The sequence below is a fragment of the Coffea arabica genome, chromosome 9c, assembly GCF_036785885.1.
Source record: "Coffea arabica cultivar ET-39 chromosome 9c, Coffea Arabica ET-39 HiFi, whole genome shotgun sequence".
Taxonomy (NCBI): Eukaryota; Viridiplantae; Streptophyta; class Magnoliopsida; order Gentianales; family Rubiaceae; genus Coffea; species Coffea arabica.
This window is the reverse complement of record NC_092326.1, coordinates 4,533,706-4,552,778: the sequence shown is the minus strand read 5'-3', so window position 1 is coordinate 4,552,778 and position 19,073 is coordinate 4,533,706. Positions and strand designations below refer to the sequence as shown.

Genomic DNA, 19,073 nt, shown 5'->3' with positions numbered 1-19,073 from the left:
GGGGATTAGGGGAATATTTATGAGATCATTGGGCTCTGATACCATTTCGGTGCCCAAATTTGAGAAAACATAATTTAAGTTTGGGTTGGCTAACACAATATTTATATTTACTGTTCTTGATTCAAAAGATATTTTTATTTTTAAATTGTATTCAGCATGCATAATATTTATTGATAAACTACTAAAAGGATTAGACGTATTTTCCATAAAATTTTTTGATAAGATAATAGAGTGCAAGCTATATCAAAACTTAACAATTTCTTATTAACAAAAGAAATTAAGAGAAAATTAAAAGAAAATATATGAAGAAAAGAAAGGCAAAATACTACAAAAGTAGAGAAAAATTTCCGAAAAAGAAAAAGATGTATAGGAGAAATAAAAGAAGAAGAAATATAACAGATTGCCAATGTTATTTTTGTAAAGAAAAAGGACACTTAGCAAATCAACAACAAATTATAGAATAGAAGCTAGATATTGGAATGGAAAAAATATTTTAACCGACTTAAAAATGCTTATGCCCGTAATACCCCTCCTTCGTCTCACTTTGATAGTCCTGATTTTTTTTTTTTTACACAATTTAAGAAAAATTAATTAATTTTGTTGGAACAATCAACTTAGGTAGCTATTTTTCTAAAATACCCTCACATTAATTAGAGTACAACTTTACGAGAACTTGAATTGATAGTAAAAAAAAAATCAACTCTAATTAAATGGGATAGGTTTATAGTAACAACAACCTATATTGAATAAGGATATTTTAGAAAAATTAAAATATAACTACATTCTTTAATTAAAAAGTGAACTACAATTTGAAATAGACGAAAAAAGAAAATAGGACTATCAAAGTGGAACAGAATGAGTATATTAACTGCTGAACTTAACAAAAGATCCAATATTTTGCACTTTGATAGATCGGAAATAAAAAATTTATTCTTAATTGTTGATAAATCAAAAGTTCACTTGACTACTAATTGGAAGCCACTCGGATTTTTTTCCCCCTTGATTAGCATGCGTTGATCTCCTAAAATGCGAAAATGAGTACTTAACCATTACGTCGAAATATATTACATACATAAAACAGAAGACAGATAAAGCAACATTTGAAGTCTTTCCAATCGAGGTTCAGCCTATAATGCACTCCAAATAATTCCAGACCCAAACTCTCAAAAGCTTCCGGGATCGATGGAGTAGATCTACTCCTAGTTTACCATAACAATATCCACGCGTAATGGCATCACAGAAGTGAAAACAACAAAAAGGGGAAAACATTAAGTAAATGATGGCATAGTCCATAATTCTTGACGTCAATCAGTAAGGGGATTTTTAATGGGACTCTCTAAAAGAGGATTTGACCATGCAGGTTAATTACACGATGTCAGAAATATGCCTGATTTTTATCAGCTCAAATCGTTTCTTTCATTTTAAGTCCAACAATTCGATTCGTACAAAAGAGAAATAAGGCAAGTTCTACTCTACACTTCAAATTAATGATAGTTGATACATCTGATTTCCCGTTAGCTGATGAGAAGATAATCTGCTTCCTGTAAGAACTTGTCAGCTGCTGTTGGGGGCAGATTATGTCGAGATACTGGTTTATGGACCTGGGCATGAGTCTCTGCTGCATGCTGGAACATCTTTACCATCTCTTGCAATTCCAATTTCTTAATCTCAACCTTCTCCTCGCTGATGGGATTTTTTAACCCAAAATAGAGCAATCCAATCACTATTAGCACAATACCTAAGAAAACAAGTACGCCCGAAAACAGCCCAAATGCATATGGCGTGTTCGCAGCTCCAGGAATCCCATCAACATTGATTCCAAACAAGCCAGTGATAATGGTAAGCACAAGGCCACATCCACCAAAAACAGTCAAATTATGCGTGACTCTAAGGCTTCTATCCTGACGGTCAATGAAAAAGACGAAGTTCCCATGTCAAAATTTCTAAAACTATTTCCCATGTTAGGGAAATAAATGAAAAGGATAGAAAAATGGCAGGTGATTGAGTATTATATCGTTCCTATGAAACAGTTAAAATAGAAGAGTTGTTTCAAATATCTATTATCAATATTAGCTATCCAAATAAAATATGTCAAGTCTAAGAGCTATAACTGAAAATTTGGTCATTTGGAACTTACTAAGAACGGAAAAAAAAAGGAAAAACAAAAACAAAAAAGAACATGAGATAGCTTAGAGAGCCTAACAGTTTTCTTTGTTGATCTAATGTAGAATGTTCCATTAAAAGAGCAATTGACTTAACCATTGTTATGTCAAAAAATACATTTATTTTTCGGAGGATGGTCTTCAAGCAGACGAAGCCATGGAAAGGAATTTAGATGAAGACTAAGTTTGAAATCCATCACTTCTAAAAGGAACTAAAGGTATGTAAAGATTTCAAGGAACACTTAAAATCCACTGTTAGATACGACGTCATAGGCTAGTTGTATTCACAATATCTTGTACTAGAAACCAGTGCACAAGCCATGAACATACCTGCAACCATGCACGAATAGTGCTCTGCATGACATCTTGGATGGTAAACAAGCGGCCTCGAACTGCTTCTTGCTCTTCAATCATCTCTCTTGTACTCTTTCTAATTCCTTCTAGCAGACTTCTAGCTGTATTTCCTCTCAAATGCTGGAGAAGTTCAAACACAATCTCCTCTCTTGCATGAAGTGACCATTTCACCCTGATGACCTGGAATTCTGGAAGATGTAACCAATGACAGAAAAAATAATATGTCGCTGCTAAGCTAATTCTAATATGACAAGCTTGTTGCCTTTCAGACCTGGGCGTGGGGGAGAAAAAGTAATAAGCAGAAAAAAATGACCCTTTTTGAGCTACAGCATGGAGCTTTACTGTTCCAACAATAAGACCAAACACCAAAGAAAGTTCAAAGACACGAACCGAACCAACAAAGATGAAGATATATACATAAAGACAAAACAACTGTTTTAATACAGTCATGAGTTCATGACAATAACATCTACAATATATAGAAAGCCAGAGAAGGAGGTTAAGTATCAATTTTCCCATCAATTTTCAAACTTTTAAACCTCACAACTATAGGTAAAATGGTACCGCCGTCGTCTCTTTTTCAAAGCCATAACTAGTATCTTTTTCTTATCAATCTCTTTATTTAATTTGTACACGCATAGCCTGTGCCTCCCCCCTAGAGTCTATAAAGTATGTCACAGATGCTTTCCCTCTTAAGTTAGTAGTTACAATCAGAATAATAAATTTCAAATTAGATCATTCATCACTTTTAGATAAGAACTAGAGCCAGAAGGCAAGGACGCTCATTCCTCTCATGCTGCTCATTCCTCTCAATGCCCTTCTCCAGAAATACAAGTAATTCAAGAGATACATATACGCTACAGGGTTTGCTGTATTGCAGTCAATAATGATAACAAAAATGCATACAATTTTTATAGTACATAGATATATATATAGAACCCTTTTTAGGGAAATGATATTAGCACTCCAAGCATAGCCTCTGGCACTCCATCTTTGACTTTTATAAGTTGAAAAAACATTTTTATCCTTTTTCTTCTACTTCTTTGATCCATTGCTTCCCTGCACCCAGTCCTAAAATGAATTCTTTTGCCTCGTCACTTCTTCAAGTACCCAAACCTCCTTGAATTCTTCTCTGTTGTAATATCTTCTTCTGATTAACAGAATTTACGCAAAACCCACATCCCAATCCAGAAAATTTCAAATTCCCTAAACCAAAACATTTCAGTGGCCCCATCCAATATTTAGCCAAAAGAATCTCGATGTTCATTGCCCAAATCAAATCCACCAGTAGGAAATAAATTAATTTCACCCACTCCATTGAATTGGACAAACTAGCTCATTTTTTATGAGTATAGCTCAGGGTCTTTTTTTTCGTTTTTTTCAATTATGCAATGGGTTTGGCTAATGAGTAGTAGCAGTTTTTCTATCATCTTGTAGGCCTTGGAAATTCATGGGGCAGGGAAGAAAGACACGGTAATCTATACTACACCAATATCAATGTCAATGATTTGGATTAGAGGTGGCAAAATGGGCGGGATGGGCGAGATTTGCTTGGATTTGAGATGGAACCGAATCATATGGGTTTGGGTCCAACCATACCTATATGTGTTTTGGGACTAACTTGGGCGGGATCACTTTGGGATGGGTTTAGATTGATCCTGCCCAATACCCAAATCTATTTTCTACATATTTTTTTCCTTTAATTCATTTTTTATTTTTTTATATAATTTTAATATTTCGATTTATTAAATTTCTTTTAGTTTTATTAAATAAACATGCAAGTGCTTTATACTTAAGATTTCCACCAAAAATTGGATTAACAAATAAAAGAAAAGATAGATATACAGCCATATTCCAACATATATCAAAATGGCTAAGGTACTTAGGGTGTTGAATATTTATCCTCATCATTGTCCAAGGATGACAGGTCTAAACTGACTGAAATGCTGGAAATTCTTGTGGATAATGACTAGGAAGACTACTAGATTATATTCGCTGGTATGATTATAAAAATTGTTAAAGATAATTTTTGAATCTAGACTCCGTTTGGATTGGCTATTTTTGCAAAAAATAAGTTTTTCAAATACAATGTTACAGTAATATGCAATAACTCAAAAAACATCCCATCCATATTAGTATATCAAATATTTCAAAAAAAAATTTCATAGACACTGATACAATAAAATATTTCAAAAACATCCCCCAAAAATAGGTAATCCAAACGGAGCCCTTGCTATTTGAGCTTAATGGGTACCCAAGTATTTTCCAAAATTTCCCATCAATTAATGGGTACCATTGGGATTTGTCCCATTTTAAACCTAATATCAAATTCCAGTACCCATCCCGCCCAAAGTCCCCATGAGCATGGGTAACCCATTGGAATTTGGGACAAATTGTCACCTCTAATTTGGATTAACTCTCCATGATTGAGATGTGCTTTGCATAGGAACATAAGTGTCTAGGTAAAGTTTGGTGTGGCTTTAGTTGGGAAAAGATGATGGGAGACGGAGGGTAAAAGATATGCTAGTTTGTAGGTGAGAGGAAGATGGTGCAATTGGAAGTGTCTGGAGCCATTGATGGCGAGGACTCCTGATGCGGTCATTTGAAGGTGGAGTTCTAGGGGCAAATTTGTCTTAAAAAATTTAAAAGGCAATGTTGGAGTGCCAATATCACTTGCCACCTTTTATTTTAACAGAAAAACATCTTTACACATAGATAGAGACATGCACATATGCACATGGCAATACAAGTCTGATAACTTTTTGAACTGCATAATAAGGCATCTTCTTTCCTAGCTCTTACAGTTTAATCTGGCTGTTAAACAGGATTCTTCTGCTTCATTTTTCAGTGCTCAAATATGATATGCCATTTGTTTCCCCACCCAGCATATGACCAAAAGAAATAGCACTCTATACCTTTAGCAGATTTACTGGTATACCTGTGTTGATAACTTTCTGATTTCTTGGTTCAGAATTATGCCGAAAAGATTCAAATCCTCATGGTTCCTCCTGATTACAGGACAATTGTTTTTCTTAGAAAAAAAGCAAGCAAAAGAGTACCAAAAATATTCAAGAGCAAGAAATTAATACCTGTTCATAAATTTCAATTCCACTTCATCAGCCACACCAAATATCGATTTTCGGAACAATCTAACAATAGACAAACAAATATTCCATATTAACATTTCCAAAAACTAATTGGGTAAGAGTTATGTGGTTGTGCATCATGCTAAAACATAGATGGCTACTTTTCTCAAGAGTTGAAGATTAATTTCAGTGGTATGAAGATGGACAAGTGGAGGTCTTTGAAAGAAGGTAGCTGCTAAAGCTCACAAAATTCTATTACTTCTTTTGCCTAGAATTACAGGGGATGATTTCCAGCAGGAAAGAAAAGCAGCAGCACCAAAATCAACAAGAATTAAAGATTAACAACGACAGAGAATGAAAGGCTTGGCAAGAATAATTTAACAGAAATGCTAATTACTTCACAATTGCACTTGTTGGTAGCTGGTCAAAGGACAGTAGTTAACTACTTACTTTTACCAAATTGGTGTGTTATTTAACTCATGAAATCATGAAATCACCATCAAGCAAATAGGTACTCAGTGGAATCATCAGCTAACAGCATTTTTAGTTATTTAAACCATCAGGCTCTAACATAAGAACCTGGCAGAAATTTGTGAGAGCGAGTAGGAAAAGCAATATTTAAATTAAGCAGCTAGATGGTAATTATTCTGTTGTAATTACTCATCACACCAGTATGGTTGCAACTGTATCTCTGTGTGTGTGTGTATGTATATTTTTTAGCTTCAGAATCTTAGAAATTCACCATCAATCTTGGCACCGTCAATTTAATGGTCAGTTTACTGCATGCATGGTAAAGGGGCCACTGTAAAGCCTGATTGGGGAGTTAAAGATCTAGCTTTCCTGCTTCCTGCAGCTATAACTATGTCAGGACCAAATATTTAAACTACTAGACATTCTAGACATTATATAGCACTTTCTCACTCCTCTACCCTGCAAACTCAAAATAGCAACTGTAAAACCTTGTCTTCATCACTCATCAGCACTTTGTATTGAATCTATCAGCCAAATACCCCTTTTTCTCTTAAATTAAAAAAGTGATCACCAACCTTGATAAGATGAAAAACAATATATATATATTTATATATATATATATATATATCGCGTGCTTCAAGAAGGAGATCGGATTTGACTTAAACTGCTGCCACTTTATTGTCTTTTCATCTTTTTCTCCTAGATTTCATCACATGACAAGATAAGGATGCTTGGGGTTCTAGACTCTTATTACGTCCCTTATTATTGAAGCAACTCAATGTACCAAGAGTTCCATTATACCACAAAGCAAAACTGCAGAAATAAAACCATCAACTAGAAGCTTGCAAGTGTATTTATAAATTTCATTAATTTAAACTTATGTGGCTGAGAGCCCTCACAGCCCAGGCACAATGATGCAATTATCAGGGGCGATTTGCCCACTTAAACTACTTTCCTGGTTGATTGAATCCTCTCTTATGCGCACTCATGTGTCCAACTTCATGTTCAGGAAAAAGAAGGAATAAAGACTGACATCTAGAATTCCCTTTATAATCATGCATCTACAGAATGTCATCTAGAAATCCACTCAGAGTAGCAGCTCTAACAGGATAGTAAACTATGAAAAGATCAACTAACCTGTCATCCCATCGAGCAAGACGGCAAGCTAAATGTGCAATAACTTCATGTACTGTTTTTGGAGCATTGTAACCACCAGCTACAAGTAGCTCCTATAAATGGAAAAGTATAATCCCGTTCAAGATAAAAGATGCTGAACTACCAAAATGTCCCAAAAAGTGGCAAAGACACTAACAGTTGTAAAGCAAATATTGTACCACGAAGGTTCATAAGTGAGTTCAACTAGGACCTACAAGTAGTTCATAGGGTGCATCCTAAAGCTATATTTCTGGGTCTCGCATGCTGATATTGAATTCCGGTATGTCTCTAGGTGTCTAATTCATCAACCATCTAAAATGGATACGGGACAATTCTAAAGAATCGGATACAGATACATGGGTTCAGCGGACATTCTAGTAAATATGAGAATAATATTACACTTCAACCATTTAGCAGACAAACAACAGTACTTTAATCAATCCACAGTTGCTGGTAGCTGACGATTGGAGAACTTAATTGATTTCCGAAGCCATAGAACACTAGCAAATCCACCGAATTATCGTTTTGTCGCTTATCATCATTGTAAAGTAAAAATACACTAGTGCAGCAAGGCATACTCCATAAGTCTAGCACCCAATTTAAGGGCAATGGTGATATGGGTGTTCAGTGCAGGTAAATGAAGAGACTTGAGTAACATAGGCAGTGCTGTGAAGTGTCAAGAACATATTCCACGCTAGTACCAGTGCCGTGAAGTGTCGACAAGGGTTTGGTGGGGGTTATAATGGTCCGAATAACATAGGCCAGAAGCTTGTGGAAAATCCAATTTAAGCCAATCATGATACCTTTCCTGCAAGAAATGGGAAGCAAGTTATACCCCCACACCTCCTGACAGGGGACATTATAGCGGAAGACACCTATACTATGTCGGGTCAAATGTTAGGGTCCCTCCAAGTGTGTTTGAATTGTTGTAAAGAACATAGATATGCAACCAAACCTTGAATAAGAGGACTCGAACATCTCAATCATTTAGGAGTTTATGGATTTTCTGTACCAAAAAAACTAAAGAATATTTGGCATAGTGTTGTAGTGGATTTATAATCAAAATCAACTAATATTAGGATAGAAAGATCACTTAAAAGACTCTTGAGGTAAAACAAGTATACCTGAACTTCTGCGATGCCCAAAACATTGATTCTTGATGCAGAACCTTTCACGTGCAGAGCAGAAATCAGAAAGTTATGTGTTTGCCAAGAACGAAGAACTATGGGTATATCATCTTCATCAGCATATGGATCTCCTGCAGATTGCCCCAAGAGCTCAAACAATAGGCCCCCAGCCACCCTAACTGGTACCTATAGAAGTTTAAAATTTAATTAGGTTTCCATGCATTCTGGGAAAAAAGTTATTCTTATTAAACTTCTTGATCTTTTCCATCATACAAAAATCATCCAACACTTATCTAAACTTGGCCTTTTTTCCATTGTTGGACATGGGAAAGGAAACAGCTCAAAGTAAAAGCTGAAGAATCAAAATTCCTTTCACTTAACACCAACAGAATTCAAGGAATTAACATGTTTGACCAATCATATTACTTTTTTCATAGTATGCCCCTGGACTAATTCTTGATGGTATGAAGGTAAATCTTGCACCTTGTCTAGCAAGTCTTTTGTCCTGTGTGTTGAACATGAAGCATCATCATTGTTTTGTTAAATAATTTTGTTAAGAGAATATAAGTATTTTTGTGAATAATAAATTAGTAAGGGTATTCTTGTAAATAGTTTGTTAGGTTTGTATTCCTATAAATACTAGTTGGTCACTAATAATACTGTGACTAGATGTTTTCCTTCCAAAATACCTGTTCTCATGGTATTAGAGCAAAAGTCCCAGGATTAGGGTTAAACATCTAGCAAAAGTCCTGTTCACGCGATATTGGTCATCGCGTGTTGTTCACGTGATACTGTTCATCGACTGTTCATGCATACTGTTCAAAAAGTATTGTTCACGCGTTACTGTTCATCACGAATTTTGACTACTTTTTTGTTTGAAGTGCTATTCGATATGGTTGAAAGTTTTGCCAATGCGGTTACCACTGACCAAGTTAAATCAAATTCTTCAACACATGGGTCCTAGAAGACTTTTACTATATCCGAGGAAGATTATATTAAATTCCTACAGTACCAAGTTACAAATCACGCATCTCTTCCCTCTGTTTCTTTAGCACAAAAAAGTAATGACTCATGGATTATTAACTCCGGAGCTACTGATCATATGTCAGGTACCTCTAAAAATTTTTCTAATTTTCAAGAGTATTTCCTTCCCTCATATTACTTTAGCTGACAGATTTACCACTAAAGTTAAAGGACTAGGCACTGTAGAAATTAACCCATCTCTTCTGCTGTCTTCTGTTCTTTGCGTACCTAATTTACTTTTTAATCTAATGTCTGTTAGTAAACTCACCAAATTTCTACAGTGTTCAGTTACTTTTTTCCTGATTTTGTTGCTATTCAGGATTTGAAGACAAAGAGGACGATTGGTGAAAGGCATGAGCATAATAGTTTTTATTTTTTCAACTCCAATGGTCCGATTGCATGTCCTGCTACTGTTTCTCCTCTTGAAATTCACTGTCATTTAGATCATCCATCTTTACAAAATTTGAAAAAGTTCGTTCCTACTTTGAGTTAGTTGTTTTCGTTAGAATATGAGTCTTGTCAGTCAGGAAAGCATCATCGTGTTTCTTTTGCTCCTACAGTTAATAAACGGGTTTTTAAACTCTTTTTGTTAGTTCATTATGATGTTTGGGGTCCTAGTCGAGTCACTTCAAAGTTAGGTTTTACATATTTTGCAATCTTTGTTGATGATTTTTTAAGAGTTACATGGCTTTATTTAATGAAAGATCGTTCAAAATTATATTTCATTTTTTGTGCATTTGTTATAGAAATAAAAAATCAATTTGGTGTGCCTGTACATGCAGTGATAATGCGAAAGAATATTTTTCCACTCCTTTTAATACCTTTATGACTAAGTCCGGTATTATTCATCAGTTCTCTTGTCCTCACACTCCACAACAGAATAGAATTGCTAAAAAAATAATTGGACATTTAATCGAAATTGCTTAGACACTTTTGTTGCACATGAATGTGCCCAAACAATTTTGGAGCGATGCAATTCTAACTGCATGTTGTTTAATTAATCGCATGCCATCTAATATCCTTGGAGGCCAATTACCTCACTCCATTCTTTTTTCACATGAACCTGTGTTTAAATTACCTCTTCGTATTTTTGGATGCGTGTGTTTTGTTCATCAACTTGCTCTCGGGATGGATAAATTAGATCCTTGTGCTATTAAGTTTATTTTCTTGGGATACGCACGAGCGCAAAAAGGGTATAGATATTACAGTCCAATTTTAAATCAATTTTTTACTTGTGTTGATGTTACTTTCTTTGAATCCACTCCATATTTTATGAAACACGGTATACCTTGTAAGTTAGACCAGTGTCCCTCTTTTTTCTCTCCTATTTTACCAGTCCCTTCCTCTTTATTACTTGAGTTATCTGGTCCACCAGATTCCATAACTCGATTATCTCATCATAATCTTCAAGTTTATTCTCATCGTTCCATGGTTGAGATAGTTCCTGATATGCCATGCACTTCACCAATTAACTCTCAATTTTCAAATCCAGGTTTGATGCCCTCCTCTAAGTTAGATCTTCCTATTACTTTACACAAAGGTAAGAGGCATTGTACTTCTCATTCTATTTCTAATTTTGTTTCTTATTCTCGTCTCTCTATGTCGTATTTTTCTTTTGTTGCTTCCCTTGATTCTGTCTCCATTCCCAAGTCTATTTTCCATGCTCTTAATCATCCTAGTTGGAGATTAACTATGCAAGAAGAGATGTCTGCTTTGGAACAAAATGGTACTTGGGATTTTGTTCCTCTTCCTTCTGGTAAGCCTGTTGTTGGTTGTAAATGGATGTACACTATAAAAGTGCAGTCTAATGGTTCTATTGATAGATTGAAGGCTCGTCTGATAGCTAGAAGATTTACTCAGGTGTATGGAATAGACTACTTAGAAACATTCTCCTATTGCAAAGATTACCTCGGTTCGTCTTCTTATCTCTTTGGCAGCAACTTATAATTGGCCATTGCATCAGTTGGATGTGAAAAATGCATTTCTACATGGAGATTTGGAAGAAGAGGTATATATGAAGCAACCTCCTGGCTTTGTTTTTCAGGGAGAGAATTCGCGATTGGTTTGTCGTTTGAAAAAATCCTTATATGGATTAAAACAGTCTCCGAGGGCTTGGTTCGGTCGGTTTAGTAGTGTTGTCATGGAGTTCGGCCTGACAAGATGTAGAGTAGATCACTCTGTATTTTATCGACATTCTAATGTTGGTAAAATTTGATTAGTTGTTTATGTGGATGATATTGTGATTACAAGTGATGATGTTGTGGGGATCCAGAAACTTAAATCCAATCTGCAGGCAAACTTTCAGACAAAGGATTTAGGTCATCTACAGTATTTTCTGGGTATTGAAATAGCTTGGTCTAAATATGAAATTTATTTATGCCAAAGGAAATATGTACTCGATATGCTGAGTGAAGTTGGAATGTTAGGTTGTCGACTTTTGGATACTCCTATGAATTCTAATGTGAAATTAGTAGGAGATCAACTTGCATTATTAGATGATCCTAGACAATATCGAAGACTTGTGGGTAAATTAAATTATCTCACTGTAATGAGACTTCACATTTCGTTTGCAGTGAGTGTTGTGAGTCAATTTCTTAATACCCCTCGTACTAGTCATTGGGATGCTGTTATACGAATTCTCAGATATCTTAAGAGTGCTTCTGGAAAAGGGTTATTGTATCAAAATCATGGACACATTGATATTGAAGGATATAGTGATGCAGATTGGGCTGGTTCTGCCTCAGATCGAAGATCGACCACAGGATATTGTGTGTTTGTTGGTGATAATTTAGTATCGTGGAAGAGTAAGAAGCAAACAGTTGTCTCCAGATCAAGTGCAGAATCTGAATACTGCGCTCTGACTCACACTGTGTGTGAGTTGGTTTGGTTGAAGAGCATGTTACTTGAACTTGGGTTTGAGCATAAACAGCCTATGAATTTAGTGTGTGATAATCAGGCGGCCGTTCATATTGCATCTAATCCAGTGTTTCATGAAAGAACAAAACATATTGAAGTTGATTGTCATTTCATTCGAAAGAAATTGCTTGACAGAGTCATCAAAACATCTCATGTACCGTCTGTAGATCAATTGGCTGATTTGTTTACCAACAGTTTAAGGGGCTCTAGGGTGAAATACATTTGTAATAAGTTGGGTGCTTATAATATATATGCTCCAACTTGAGAGGTAGTGTTAAGAAAATATAAATATTCTTGTAAATAGTTTTTTAGATTTGTACTCCTATAAATACTAGTTGGTCACTCATAATACTGTGACTAGATGTATTCCTTCCAAAATACCTATTCTCAAATTTAAACAGTAAAAGCTCTCCCAATAGCCACCACTCAGAGCTTTTGTTGGTGAGTATTTTTCTTCTCAATGAGACAAGAAGGATGACAAAGTTTGCTTCAAGAGCAAAGCTGCGAATTGAATAAGTAAGACTCCTGTCTAGACAATACAAGATGACATGCGTCATGAGACATGAAGGATGAGAAATTTTGCTTATGTGCAAAGCTACAAATTTTATGGCTAATAGTCATGTCTTGACAACAGGTAAGAATAAGAGGTAGTTGATATGCTTGGTAACAAGTAGGTCTGTCAAAATATTAAATCAAGTTAATGAAGGAAATGTTGTAGATTAGGCAAGGGAAAGCACTTGTGGCATCATATTTTGTTTTTTGTACCTAGGTACTGCAACACATAATAAGACTTTCTTGTAAATGGGATACAACATCCATGAGTACTTCATTATTGAGATATTTTCCATCGTCATGGACTTTATACTTTTAAATTAGCTTCCAGGTGTAATCTTGACATATTAGCAAAGGGAATGGATTGCAGCTGCTGATAATATTTTCTTTAGAATAGGAAGATTCTCATCTTGTGCTGCTAGAGCAGTCTTTTCCATAAACTGCCTCCTTTCTATGTACCAAACGATCTTGTGATCTAACTTGTCTGCGTCAGACATGGGCAGTATACTGATGATGACTAGAAACTCAACTCACTAGAGACAAAAACGTTTTTTCTAAAGAATCTGCATTTTTCCTTGTGTGGATTCAATAATGGAATGCTTCAGCTATTAGCTTATGTAGCAAATCAGTAGCCTATCCAAAAACACCACAACATCTTCATACATGAACAAGCCCATTGAAGGGAAATAAGGCAGTGCACCGTGATTCCAAAGTGTGACCATTGCAATCGAGTGTGCTGGTCAAGTAGCTTAATAGTCTTCCAGCCCCAGACTAATATGTGCAGAGTTTTTCCTCCCCCCCCCCCTTTCCGTCTCTTTGTTACCAAATATCGTGCATTCCCTAACTACAGATCATTAGGCCAATTGATCAAGCTTTATCAAGATAACATCAATAAATTTCAACTACAACATCTTATGCTAGTTCAGCATCAACTCATGTACTCATCTACTTACCATCACCATCAGTTGTATTTCCATGTTCCTAGTTACTATTACAAATATATTCCTCCCTATAACATCAGCAAATAAAAGTATCTAACATCAGCAAATAAAAGTATCATGTCAAAATCATCCAAGATTGTAGTCTGCAGAGAAACTGAAAAAAGGAGAAGAATAGAGTAGCAGTCAAATTCCTAGTGGAGCACTAAAAACTTGGTCGCACTAAATTTTCATGGATTAAATGCACTAAATTTTCATGGATTACGTGTCTTAAATTGAGAAAATGAGTTAGAGGACCCTATTCAACAGTTTATATTTTACTGGCATGGTTTGATAAATAAGTTTCACAGTCAATTAGTTAAACAACCAAAACAGCATGTCTGACATATGGTAATTTATATTAACCATACAATCATTACCAGTTACTTATAGTGCTCAAAAATATTGTCCAAATCACAAAACTTCATATGACAGCATACAAGTTGTGTTTTGTTGATATCAGTTCATTTCCCCATAGATATTGGATAAAGTATGCAATCAGGCAGAAAAGCAGGATCATTAAGAAGTAAAATAACTTGCATGCTAAATAATTTATCCACCTCATAAAGGAGATGCTTCATCCTGTCACTTATTAGTCGATTTTCATCTCTTAATGCAACAGAAATTGCAGGATGCAGCCACTGGGCACTGTTGAGCCATGCATCTACACATGGATGCCCTGCAGCAACATGACACCACCATGTGGGCCCAGCTTGACGCTCCCAGTAAGGAGCAGCTAAATCAGCAACTGTGAGGTCCTCTTCATCATCCATCAAATCAACTTGCTGTTCAGACCATCCAGCATCAATTTGCACAGTTTGAACAAGTTCAGAAATTCTAGCCCATCCAATTGGAATCCAATGACTACCTTCAAACCTTTCCACAGAATGCAAACAGTCTGATTGCATGTTTGGTCTATCTGCATCACTATCCAAAGCACCATTCCCGGAAGCACCAATCTCATGAAGAGTTGCTGGATCTTTGGAATTTATCATGCTTTTTCTCTGAGCAGGAGGTTCAACCCCTCCATGAGTAGGCATGGGTGTAGTGACATTCCCAGTGTCTACTTGAGGGATTGACAAGATCTTGGAATAAGATTTTGACCGTACTGATCTCCTACGCCCCCGTACAAATTCAAAAGCACAAATAAGTCCATCCGTCCAAAGCTCACTCCCTGGCATGACATCCTTATTGTAGCGGGTTTTGTGGCCTTCTGGCCTCTTTGTTGAGCTGCCCAGGGAGGAATGGTCTTCACTCATTCCATTCATACTGTATTCCATAGAAATCAGATATCGAGTTTAAGCGAGAAACTCCACAAAACTGCCAGCACTGGGATGGTGAGGGATCAGAAGATGCAAAAGAGCCATCACCCAGCCTATATGGAGACAAGCTCTAAAATGTGGGCAAGTAATTTAAAAACAGCCACATAAAGGACACTTGTGAGAACGACTTATAGTGAAACTTGGCAGGATAATGGCATTTCACCATAGCCTATAGAAAAAGGTAAAAAACAAAAAAAAAAATTATGCATTAACAGCCTTGAAAATCATCAATGGAATTTTAACTTCGTTTATCAGTTTTCCAGGAGTTCACAATAAAGAGCACAAACAACAGACAAAGTAATGGGATGCCCAGAGACAGGACCATGAAGTAGGCAATGAGTGCTGCTAACATCTAGGTCGTTTTGTTTGTTTTGATGTCGAATAATTGCCCAGCATCGGATTCAATGCTGTACATTCAATCCTCTACAAATTCAAGCATTTTATCTTTGTTTATTATCTGACTTTAATGAAACATACAGGAGATCAAACTCTCAAGCTCCACGCTTATCATGGCTCAGTTGAGTCAACCATATCGACAGTTGCAAAACATTCTCAAGGGTGCAAACTTAACAGGTAATCACAATCAAGCCCAGGGAATAAATGCTTTTTACAAGCTACCAAATGAGATGTAGCATCCACAGATAGATAATTCACTGGTTCTGTAAACCAAAAAAAAGCCAAGGACTTGAACCTAGTAAGCTAATATCAATCCACTCATTGCTAATCAGAAGCAAGAGGTACTGCACGCCCAAAATTTTCCCCTACAGGTATCATGCATTGGGATCATCACTCTCCAAAGGCATAAACCCTCTAAGATAATCCAAAATTTGAAGAAATACCTTTCATCTCAGCTTGTGCATGCAGTTCTCATGAAAACAAATCTCTATGCTTGTACTCAAAGAAAACAAAAAGAAAATTCCAGTTGAGACTTCCTCAGTGACAGAACGAAATCCAAATGCACCGAATTATCATATTTACTCTAAACTAGAGCGAAAAATGAAACCCAAAGGACATCTATCACACAACTAAAAGCTACTCAACGTAATTTTCTTACCAAATCCTACTTTATCAAAAAGTTGATTTCTTGTTTTACCTTTTGTTTCGACCATATGCAACACCACCCCTATCAGCTACATTAACAATGTCCAACTAGTAAACATTCGACTCAACAATTTTCTATTAATCAACCATTGTCTCGTTATCTAGGGCAATCTCTATTCAGTTACTTGTTGAGGTAAATATTTATTTAAATAATATACACTGTCTAGTAATTTTCTTCTCTTTGTTGTTATTTGGCCATGAAACAGCACAGGTAAAGCCTCCACAACTCGAAGAAAGTTGCTCGGTTTGTCCATCATTCCCCCTCTTCAAATTATCCCCAAATGTCTCCTTTTCTTCCCCAGGATTTCTTTGCTTCATGAATTAGCTCTTTAATTTTATACCAGTAAACAGATTCCACCCAAAAAAAAAATTTAAAACCCACATTTCTGTTTATTCAATCATTCGAATTTCGTTAACTTCAGCAGCTTTCATTCAGTTTCCATAGCTACATATCCTATTGAATGATAAAAAGAAGGGGGCAAAAAAAAAAGAATAACAATATAAATTTAAAAACAATCATATTGCTATTTATTTACTTCATAAAACCTAAAATATCGTGAACAAACAGAACCCCAAATTAATCAAAACCTCAGATCAATCCCTTTCAATGAATTAGGCAGGAAAAAAAAACGACAGAATAAACGACGCCGCACGCAGATACACGCGGACAAGTGTGTGTCTGTGTGTGATGTTACATACATATTTGAAGGAAATTTCCCAAGTTAACAAAATTCCGTAGAAAAGGAATTAATTACCAGAGAATTAGAGGCCTGAAGATGGACGGAAGAGCAGAAAGGCAGTGAGCATAATTCTAGAAAAAGATTGAAAGAGCCGAAACACACACACACACGTATTGTTTATGAGTGCGAGTCAAGAATGCTTTCTCCCCGTTTTGCTTTTTGAATATATTTTGTCATTTTGTAATTGTTGCTGGGTAAAAAGTGAGGTACAAGCATGTAAAGGCCAAGTAATGTGCACCTCTATCAATTTTATTTTTGTCAAATTAATAAATAAATTTTTTTTAAAAAAAAAAGAAGTTTTAGTTTGGAAATGAATATTTTCCAATTTTATTTTTTCAAAAAAAAAGGCTTTATTTTGGAAATAAATCTTTTCCATTTTATTTCTATCATGGGAATGTTTAAATTAAAGTTCAAATGGATCAATTGCTTTTATGTATTTTTATACACAAAAGGATTTCAAAAAAAAAAGAAAAGAAAAAAATTGAATGTGTATGAGGTCGGCTTATTTCTCAAAATAATCCCAGAAATTAAATTTGCTTAAAAATGGGGGTATTTGGAATGTTTTTCTAATATTAACATCGTCGAAACATTCAAATGCAGTGACCATTTTATTTTTGATTTTTTTCATGTGTCAACATGGTATTTGACACAAATTTTTTTAATACAATGTGTCTATCAAACTCAATTTTTTTTAAAAAAAATTTAATATATCTGTCACTGCACAAGCTTATGCAGCGATAGAAAAATTTATTTAACAAATGTTGTTAAACGCATTTTATAAAAATAATAATTTAAGACATATTTTAAAATTGTGTCTGTCGTCACACAAGATTGTGTAGCGACAAATCTTGGGCCTGTTTGAAACTTTGGTTTTTAGCCAAGTTTGTATGATACTAGTTTTTTAACAACTTTTGCTACAGAAACTCCAAAAACTTATCAAAGTTTTTAACTTACACACTTTAAAATATCCAAAATACAAAAAAAAAAAAAAAAAATTCCCTTCCCTTTTCCTTCTTCTTCCTCCCCCACCCCAACCCACCACCACCTCCGCTGCCGCCCACCACCTCCGGCGCCGATCACCTCTTCCGATGCCGATCTTTTTTTTTTCCCCTTTCTCCCTCTCCCCCTCTTCCTCCCCTGCCATCCTCCCCCTTTACCTGATTTTGATCATCTCTCTTTTTTTTTCTCCCTCTCCCCCACTCCTCCCCCACCACCCTTCCCCTTCCCCTCTAATCGATCTGGTCACGAGACCAGATCGTACCGCGGGAGGGTGAGGTGGCGGGGGAAGGGGAGTAGAGGGGGGAGAAGGAAAATTGCAAAAAAAAAAAAAAAAAAAATTTCAGGTGCCGGTCTTCTTTTGCAGAGGCGGGTGAGGGAAGGGGGATGGGGAGAGGGGAGGAAAGGTGTGGCGGGGGAGGGTGAAGAGAGGTGGCAGTGGAAGGAAGGGGAAGGGGAAAGGGAGAAAAGGGGTGGTAGGGGAGGGAGAGGGAGGGATGACAGGCAGAGGGGTAGTTGGGGAGAGAGAAGGAAATGGGTGACAAGGGAGGGAAAAGAGGGGTGGCAAGGGAGGGAGAAGGAGGAGTGGCGGGCAGGAGAGGGGCAGAGAAAAAAAAGCAAAAAAAAAATTGTAGAAAGTTGCTACTTCATTGGCAATTTCAGCAGAAGGAACAGGGGAGGGGGAAGGGGAAGGGAGAAGAAGCGAGGAAGGGGGGAAGGAAAAGAAAAAAGAAAGAAAAAAAAAAAGAAAAAAGAAAAAGAAAGAAAGAAAAGGAAAAGGAAAAAAAGTTTTTTCATCTCACAAGTTTTTCTGCAACTTTTGCAGTGATCTACAGTAAAATTTTATACAAACATTCAAAAACTCACCTTCCAAACGGGGCCCTTGTTTGTCCAAAAAAAAAACATCATGGGTAGCCACTGATTACTCCATCAATGGCTAGCCTAGCCTTGGTCGATAGGACCCTTAAAAAAAATTGGATACGGGGTAGAATGACCGTCCCTGAACGGTCCTCTCACAAACACAACCGTGAGGACTAGAAATAACCACGTCAACTAGTTTTGGGAAGGTGAAAAAATGATGTCACATAAAT

The 19,073-nt window shown here is 36.2% G+C and overlaps 1 protein-coding gene across 5 annotated transcripts; it reads right to left on the bottom strand.

Annotated features, from left to right (window-relative positions):
- Positions 1-1,375: 1,375 nt before the first annotated feature.
- On the bottom strand, positions 1,376-17,142 carry LOC113708859 (uncharacterized). 5 transcript variants are annotated; one of them, XM_027231521.2, is made up of 8 exons: positions 17,002-17,142; positions 14,384-15,215; positions 8,353-8,541; positions 7,211-7,302; positions 5,606-5,665; positions 5,455-5,524; positions 2,493-2,696; positions 1,376-1,901 (listed from the first exon to the last, which is right to left on the bottom strand). In XM_027231521.2, the coding sequence occupies exons 2-8, from the start codon at positions 15,101-15,103 to the stop codon at positions 1,515-1,517; spliced, it is 1,722 nt and encodes a 573-aa protein (XP_027087322.1). In that variant the 5' UTR covers positions 15,104-15,215; positions 17,002-17,142; the 3' UTR covers positions 1,376-1,514. The 5 variants fall into 5 exon arrangements, with proteins under 5 accessions (XP_027087322.1, XP_027087321.1, XP_027087320.1 ...); XM_027231520.2 differs by having other exon boundaries at positions 14,384-15,198; positions 17,002-17,141; XM_027231519.2 differs by having other exon boundaries at positions 14,384-15,314; positions 17,002-17,140.
- Between the last annotated feature and the right edge of the window lie 1,931 nt (positions 17,143-19,073).

What these genes read in the sequence shown, in the direction of transcription:
- LOC113708859 (XM_027231521.2), bottom strand. Translation starts at nt 15,103, where the DNA reads ATGGAATACAGTATGAATGGAATGAGTGAAGACCATTCCTCCCTGGGC. An exon ending in TGGGCATCGCAGAAGTTCAG is followed by an intron (nt 7,303 to 8,352) that starts GTATACTTGTTT and finishes TTCCATTTATAG; the next exon opens with GAGCTACTTGTAGCTGGTGG. An exon ending in CTTGCTCGATGGGATGACAG is followed by an intron (nt 5,666 to 7,210) that starts GTTAGTTGATCT and finishes GTCTATTGTTAG; the next exon opens with ATTGTTCCGAAAATCGATAT.